At 35.9% G+C, this 8,535-nt stretch overlaps 1 protein-coding gene across 1 annotated transcript; it reads left to right on the top strand.

Annotated features, from left to right (window-relative positions):
* The first annotated feature begins 325 nt into the window (after positions 1 to 325).
* On the top strand, positions 326 to 5,692 carry LOC130935359 (long chain base biosynthesis protein 2a). The gene is made up of 11 exons (XM_057865063.1): positions 326 to 720; positions 1,263 to 1,351; positions 1,501 to 1,646; positions 1,731 to 1,855; positions 1,945 to 2,038; positions 2,528 to 2,691; positions 2,999 to 3,160; positions 4,276 to 4,402; positions 4,522 to 4,688; positions 4,815 to 4,922; positions 5,229 to 5,692. Exons 1-11 carry the CDS (start codon positions 529 to 531, stop codon positions 5,322 to 5,324), a joined length of 1,470 nt encoding a protein of 489 aa, XP_057721046.1. The 5' UTR covers positions 326 to 528; the 3' UTR covers positions 5,325 to 5,692.
* Positions 5,693 to 8,535: the final 2,843 nt, after the last annotated feature.

Raw genomic sequence — 8,535 nt, 5'->3', positions numbered from 1 at the left:
TCTAAAACACAAATTGTCTAAATTAAAAAAAATAAAGATCGAAAAAGAATTTTATCCAAATATTTTTTAGTTTTTTTATTACGTTTTAAACATTTTTCATTATAAAAAATGAATAATACTTTAATCAGCATATTAAAAAACCAAGGTTATTTTGAAAGTTTCCTGTCACTTAAATTTGAAAATATGAAAATCTTTTTTATTTAGATGAAAAACCAAGTTGTTTATTACTTTATTTATCTTCCACTGAAATTAACCGGTCAAATGGAGTTGCTAGAAAAAATAAAAAAAGAAAAGAAATCCGCGAAAGACAACTAAACAAGCTGGGGAGCGAGAGCTGGTTTGGATTTGATTTTTCCATTTGTCACTTTTCATTCATTCATTCATTCATTCATTCATACTACACACAAACGAAAAAACAGATCCTTCCTTCCTCTCTCACCTTCTTCTTCTTCTTCTTCTTCCTTCTCTCCCTTCAGAGATACACACTGATAGATCTGATAGGATTGGAATTTTGATAAAGAAAGAAAGATGATAGCGATTCCGTACCTGACCGCTCTAACCACATACTTCAGCTATGGCCTTCTCTTCGCTTTCGGTCAATTCAGAGATTTCTTCCGCAAACTCATTGATTGGTCCAAAGCTAACACCCTTCAAGGTTACGCTCCGATCTGCTTAGGCCTCGAGGATTTCTATATCCGCCGTTTGTACCTCCGTATTCAGGTTCCATTCTCTTCATTCCATTTCTCATTAAACTTGAAATGAAATTCAACAGTTATTATTATTCAGAAGACTCTAATTTACAGAAACTTATCTTTTTGTTTGTGTGCCTAATCGATTCTAGACGTGGATCCAGAATTTTAGGCAATTCAATGAATTATTGTATTCATGCATTGAAATTCAGATACATAATGATAAGATAAAGATGCAATGACATGGGTTAACTTATCTCACTCACCGATCCGTTATATTTGGGGAAAAATAAAACTAGAATGTTATAAATGACAAAAGCCTATTGCCTACTAATATTGGTAAAGGGGTAGCATGTGTCCCCACTCCTTCAAAGTGAATCTTTGTCCTCTTCTTTACGCGTGCTTGAATTAGTTTACTTTGTGTCCAAGGTAGCTAGCTACTAGTATAAATGTATAGCCTCATTGAGACAACATTTTAATAATTACCATTAATCAAACATGACTTTAACATCCGATCTTTTTTTTTTTCAATTAAAATATTAAGTAGATATTCCTGCATTTCTCTTTTTGCAGGACTGCTTCGGAAGACCAATATCAAGTGCCCCTGATGCTTGGTTTGATGTAGTTGAACGCTACTCGAATGACAATAACAAGACACTGAAGTATAACTCCTTAGTTTAGTTTTCTGGCCTGTGATTATATTTTCCGGGATTTTGGGGGTTCTTGAAATATTCGAATTTTCCTTGTGCAAGTCTCTAATTATAGAGTTGTTGCTTGAGTAATTTATGTGGCTCCTGTTTCTCCTGAGCAGACGGACTACAAAAGTAAGTAGATGTCTCAACTTGGGATCATACAATTATCTTGGTTTTGCTGCCGCAGATGAATACTGCACACCTCGAGTTATTGAGACATTGAAGAAGTATTCACCGAGCACTTGCAGCAGCCGTGTAGATGGAGGTTAAGTATACCATTTTGTGTATTACCTATTAAATTAAATTTTCTATGTTCATTTATGGATGCTCCTTGTGGCTTCTACAATAGGCACAACTGTACTTCACAATGAATTGGAGAAATATGTTGCAAGCTTTGTTCGAAAGCCAGCTGCTATAGTTTTTGGTATGGGCTATGTGACAAACTCTGCTATTCTTCCAGTGCTGATGGGAAAGGTCTGTTACAAATATCTAGTGATTCTGCCTTGGTGAGAGATTCTAATTGTAGTTGCATGATCATTTGTTGGTATATCTATACTTTACAGGGATGTTTGATTATCAGTGATTCGTTGAACCACAATTCAATTGTTAATGGTGCACGAGGGTCCGGAGCAACCATTCGTGTTTTTCAACACAACAGTGAGTATCTTTTCTGCATACTATAATATAAAAGATGAATTTGTCATTGAGAACTTAGGTTTTCAGGTTCTCAATTAACCATTCATAAACTTTTTCTTAGGGGGCAAAAAAATTAATCTATACTGTTAGAGTCTCTCTTTTTTGTTTTTTAACAACACAGGTCTTAGTGTCAGGTATTTGGTAAGAGATGATGTTGGCTACTATTCTGTGTTATATAATTACTATTTGACAATATATATTTAGGTTAATAAAATTCCATATTTGACAAATTGTTTCTGCTGACAGGAAAAAAAAAAAAAGAAAAAAGGAAAGAGTAAACTGTAGCTGATCTGTTTAGTTATGTATCTTGAAAATGTAGTGTGTTTCACTTGGATACCAAGTTACATCTTTTTGTCCTTTTGTTTCTTTGCTGTTCTTTAGTTAATGTTATGGTGTCTCCACTGGTCACAGCATTTTTCATTTACTTTCTCTTGGCTGTCTTGCCTGCAGTTCCATCACATCTTGAGGAAGTACTTAGAGAACAAATTGCTGATGGACAGCCAAGGACTCACAGGCCTTGGAAGAAGATAATTGTCATTGTGGAGGGAATATACAGTATGGAAGGAGAGCTCTGCAAGCTTCCAGAAATCATAGCTGTTTGCAAAAAATATAAGGTTGGTTACTGAAATCTAATATACAAATTACACAGTTTGAATCCTTATCATATTATGATTATATAAAGATATAGAGATGATGTATCCTGGAGCCTTTCCATGTGAACTGTTGTAATTGGTTTATATAAACCCTTGTTCCACCTATAAATTGATAAAAGGATAGTGTTTCACCTGAGTGATCTTGGATTTTGTCCATAACCTTTGGTGGAGATTTGCCAAGGTGGTGTTGTGTTACTTGACGTTATCAAGTTTTATTCTTTGGTTTAGTTTCATTTATTCGTTTCTGCATACTCGAACTGTTGTTTAGGCCTACACATACTTGGATGAAGCACACAGCATTGGAGCAGTGGGCAAAACAGGAAGAGGGGTTTGCGAGCTCTTAGGTGTGGATACTGCTGATATTGACATCATGATGGGGACCTTTACCAAATCATTTGGATCATGTGGAGGTTACATTGCAGGATCTGAGGTATGTTCTTTTTATTTTTTTTTTAAAAACATATCTAGACTCTGAATCAGTGATTAACAACCAGGAAGTGAGCTGCAGAAATCTGTTGTAAGAGATTTTGATTTTTTCCCCCATATTGACTATTTATTTTGTTTTATCGTTGGGGTGTAATGCAAATTGGTTTGGCATAGCTAAACAATGCTACATATGCCATTATGTGTGGTACAAAGAGGTGATGGAATGGCAACTAGGTTGATGTTTCCCATGTTTAGTATACAGTGTGTGCATGTACATATGTTGCATATTACAACTAGGTAAATAATCTCAATAGCTCCTTAATTATTAGAAAGATTTCATATTGGAAAACCTATGCACTAAAAGCCCAGTCCCAGAGATCCAAAGGACTATGTGATATCCACCAAGCGATTGTAAGTCCTGATTATTGGTAGATTCTATGTTTGTGCTCTTTCTTCTTCGTCATCCGATTTCATTGAATGGGAAGGCTGGCTATCCTTGTCTACTATCAGTCAAGTGAGTGCTTTACTAATAGCTATTGTTGCTCGTGTTAGTTAACTGGGCCAGAGGCCTGAATCTCTTATAATCTATATCAGGAAAAGATGTTTTCTTTCTGCTTTTACCAGCTGAGAAGGGGGATTCTCAATGGTTTTCAGAATAAATTAGACACTAAGACTAATAATGTTTAGGTATGAAAGAAGTTCATGTTTGTGAATCTGCTTGCATTGTATGTTAGCTTATTGCGGGTTAAATGTTAAATGTATTAGTGTCACTTGTTCTCCACTTCAATGTTGCACAGCACATTGTAATGCACAATGCATATGACACTGCAGACCTTGTTGGAACAGTGCACTTTGCATGAAAAAATAAATTGTAAGATAAATTGGAAGTACTTATGGTACATAACCGATGAGAGAACTTGCATTTTTGTTTCAGGCTGAAATAATCTAGTATTGCATCTAGTTATGATATTTGATCTACTTGTAGAACACCTTTGGTCCACATTAGGAAGTTCTTTATTTTGGATTGTTGCTTCATGTTTTTCTGTCTGCAATGCATCTGAGAATTGTTGAACCTTGCTGGTGCATAATTTAATATGTTGGTCTGTTGGATCTATTCAGGACCTTATAAAATACTTGAAGTACACTTGCCCTGCTCATCTTTATGCAACTTCTGTTTCACCACCAGCTGCACAACAAATAATATCGTCCATAAGAGTTATCCTTGGAGAGGATGGTTCCAATAGAGGTTTGGCTAGCATTTGTGCTTTTTTCTGTCTTTTTGCCAGCACTGCATCTGTGCTAGATATATACATACATACATATATCTTCTCACTTCATATTGAAGCAAAGTTGTTTGCCATACAGGTGCCCAGAAACTTGCAAAAATTAGAGAAAATAGCAACTTTTTCAGGTCAGAACTGCAGAAGATGGGATTTGAAGTTCTCGGAGATAATGATTCTCCTGTGATGCCAATAATGCTTTACAATCCTGCGAAAATCCCTGCCTTCTCTAGAGAGTGTCTCAAGCACAATGTAAGACCAACAACTGCCAACTATTTATGCTTCTTGTCAATGTCTTGCATCCATGGCACGAATAATTTGTTTTGCTTTTCTTTTTAAGAAATAATGTCCGAAATTGTGGAAATGGTCCTGTTTCAGGTTGCTGTTGTGACAGTGGCGTTTCCAGCAACACCACTGTTACTTGCCAGAGCACGCATATGCATATCTGCTTCTCATTCAAGGGAAGACCTTGTGAAAGCCTTGCAGGTACATATTTTTACCTTCATTCGATTGTTAATGCTTTAAAAAAGAAATTCAAGTAAAATGTGATGGTTATTTCTTATGATTCTGAACGTTAATGATGTTGAACAGTAGCTGTTACTCTGTTTCCCACAACTAAGAAAATGAAACTCTTTTATATTCTACCAGGGTTTCTCCTCCTGAATTTGATATCAAGGATCAATATTTGTGCCTTGTCATTTTACTTGTTGCAATATTTAGTTTGCAAAACTATATGTTAGTTGCATTGGGTATTTTATGCTATAACTTATTGGAATTGTTCTCCTTTCTTAGGTTATCAGCAAAGTTGGTGATCTAGTTGGCATAAAATATTTCCCTGCTGAACCACTGAAGCAGCATCAAGATGGAAAAGCTGTGAAGTTTGACTAATAAGAGCTGTTAAATAAGCAGGAAGAGTTTCATAAAAGATTGATGTTGAAGATAGTAGGAGTTATAGAAAGCATTTTTGTTTGGATTGTGATTGGTAGGCTATCAAACTAACTAGCATGTTGCTATGTTCTAATCTAGTAAATTTGTTGCCATCTCAAAAAGAGTGAACTATTCTTGGTTTCGCAGATACATGTGAATCTTTTTGTCTCCTATTGGAGGAGAGACTCTCTAATCTGCCTACTCTCTGGTCATATGATAATCTGTATAGTTTATAGCATTAATTTTGTTCTCCCATTTCCATTGGTAATTCGTTTAAAACACATATTTGCTTGGAATTTTAATAAAAAAAAAAAAATGAGTTTCGAATATGAGCAGTCCCTTTGGAAGTGCATAGGGTGATTGGCTCCTTGCCTACGCTTTACCCAAAAGATTGTTCATCTGTGATATACCCATTTTTGTTATGGAATTAGGTGGTTGTTTTTTCTTCTCCCAAAATGCTTTTAGTGGATTGGCAAGCACTTGTTGATATGAATTATAATTATTTCCTTTGCTGATTTGATGAGGAGGCAACCCATTTATCTAGTCAGCATCCAAATCTGGCATCCTTAAGTGATGGTAATTTATTTAACTGATGGTTATTTATCAGTATATTTCTATGTAATTTACTTGGTATGAGGTGAAACAAAGGTCAGCTACTCAGCTTCATGTTGTCACGAAGGGAAATGTTGATTTTTCAAGCCTCACTACAGTAAAGGGAATTGATGTTTTATAGGTTTTTTAGGTTGATTACACGTGATTACTCAGCTAAATTTTAAAGGGAATTGATTACACAATATACAGTAATGTTGATTTTTCAGGTTTACGTAAAAGTGAGAGAAGTTGCAAACTAACATAGTAACATTTTTTTTTTTTTGGTTTAGAACTAAATAGTAACATAATAGGTAGCAGTTTGCAATACCTACTTGTGTTAACACAAAAAAATCACTTCTCAATAGACAATTGGGACTGATAAATAGTGGTCTTCATGGGTACAAGGAATCCAGTTATCCGACCAAAATTGGCTTGACCCAATTTGACTATATTGCTTTTTTACCCGACTGATCATCCAATGCATTGGGATTGGACCCCCATTATGCCTGACCTTAAATTGGTTTGAGTATTGGTTCTGATATTGTAAAGCCGAACCACTTGATTTTCAATTAGGTTTATATTAATTAAAAAAAAAACATATAATAATATATATACAATTTTATTCCCTTCTAACTCAAATTATGATACTTATTTAAGTATAACTTTGAGAATTTATCACTCTTCATTTTATTTTATTACATATTATTTATGTAAATTTTTTTCCAATTTTTTCATTTTTTTTAATTTTATTTTCAATCAGATATCTGATTATTTGAACCAATCCAACTTTAGTTTATTTGGTTTGATTTGATTTGGATCCACTCACAAAAATCTCATATTTGAACCAATCTGAATCAATTAAAATTTTAATTGATTTGGTTCTCATTATTTCCAAAATCTAAACCAACCTAATCCGTCAACATCTCTATTCGCAAAAGAGTCTAAATTTGTGAAGAGATTTCATTTTGCAATAACAGATTAAGTTTGAGTTTTACTTTTAATGTTAATACTGGGCTAAACTCCAAGAGAGTGTCACGATTTGGGGCCAATATTTGTTGAGTCTAAACCCAAAAGGTTGCAAAACGAGCCTTAATTCTATTTGTAACTTACACTCTAACTTAAACCTTAGTGTAATGGTAGCAGAGCCTTTGTATTGATGGCCTATTTGTTGGCCTCATATAGCGACATCCCAGATTCGATTTCCAATTGTAGCTGGGTGTGATAGAACCTGTATTGTGTGTGAGTGTGATGTGCGTGAGTGGGTAATACCTAGAAATGAGGGCTGTCCAATCTATCGACAAAAAAAAAAACTTAGTGTAATGGCAGTTTATTTGTTATTGTGAGTAATCACGTGTCGACTTAAAATTTAGCTGAGGTCAAATAATTGACAAAAATCTTTAAAATATTGTGTATAAGTGTATAACGTGGGTGGGTTTGTAATATGCTTAGAGTTAAGAGTTGTCCGAGTTCAACGAGACCAAGGGCATCAACTCTGATACTGTTCGAAGACCAGGCGGCTAAAGTGGTGGTGCAGGAACTGAGGAAAGAAGGAGAAGAGAACGGAAGATTAGTAATTTCAGAAGTAATTTTAAATGAGTGGATTAATGGTTCTTCAAAACAAAATCTAGCAAAAGTCGTTACATATCAACCAATTTATGAGGGAATTAAAGGGTTGGTAGATTGTGAGGGTTATTATGAAGCAAACTCAGAAAACACAGTTACATGGAGTTAGGAAGAAAAGTTTTGTGGGCTGGTCAAGTGTGGCAGAGGGGATAAAAAAAAGAAACATGCTGGGTTTGGTCCTAGGCCTAACAATAAAAGGGAATCCAATATTATTGAAGTGGCTTCCTTGGGCTCGGTCTTTTCAAGCCCTAGAAGTGAGGAACCTTGCATAGGGTTACAATCTGGGTCGGGTCTAGTGGATATGGATAAGGATTCTCAGACTATAAGGGAACAACAGGTGAGCCTGGAGAGAGATGTGCTTGTGTCACCAGAAGGAGAGAACGGCGTAGGAGATCCTCACGGGGCACGAAGCTGGCTGGACGGTGGGCAAGAAAGACTTCGCCGCGGGAGTGAAGGGACAATGTTGGCAAGTCGAAGCTTTTCTTCGGCGCAACTCACTATGCCTCGCGATGATGGAGAGGAAGTTGAGACAAAGATCCGAGCCCACACATTTTCTATAATGTTGGTGAAAGATACGAATGGTGGTTTTGATGCTGGTGGGATAGGGTGAAAGACACTGTAGACGGTAGGGGTAACTCGGCTGACATTGAGAATGGGGCTGGGATGAAAATTGTTACCACTTACCAGGGGCAGTGAACATGAAGAAGAAACGTAGATAGGGTATAGGATGTCAAAGAAGGGAGGTAAAGTGAATTTGACGTATGTTGAAGACAACTCTGTAAAGGGGGTGGCGGGTGATAGTAAGTCGAACAACAATGGAGGGAGCAAAGGTAATGAAGATAGTCAGATTCTAGAGGAGCAAATGCTTGAAAATAGAAAAATTTAGACTTAGTAGTGGAGTCAAGTGCAATACTATACAATAAAGAAGATGATATTATAGCAGCTCTCCAAATTCAGA

Source organism: Arachis stenosperma, chromosome 6, assembly GCF_014773155.1.
Source record: "Arachis stenosperma cultivar V10309 chromosome 6, arast.V10309.gnm1.PFL2, whole genome shotgun sequence".
Lineage (NCBI taxonomy): Eukaryota > Viridiplantae > Streptophyta > Magnoliopsida > Fabales > Fabaceae > Arachis > Arachis stenosperma.
The sequence above is the reverse complement of the archived record's forward strand: the minus strand, read 5'-3'. Positions and strand labels throughout refer to the sequence as shown.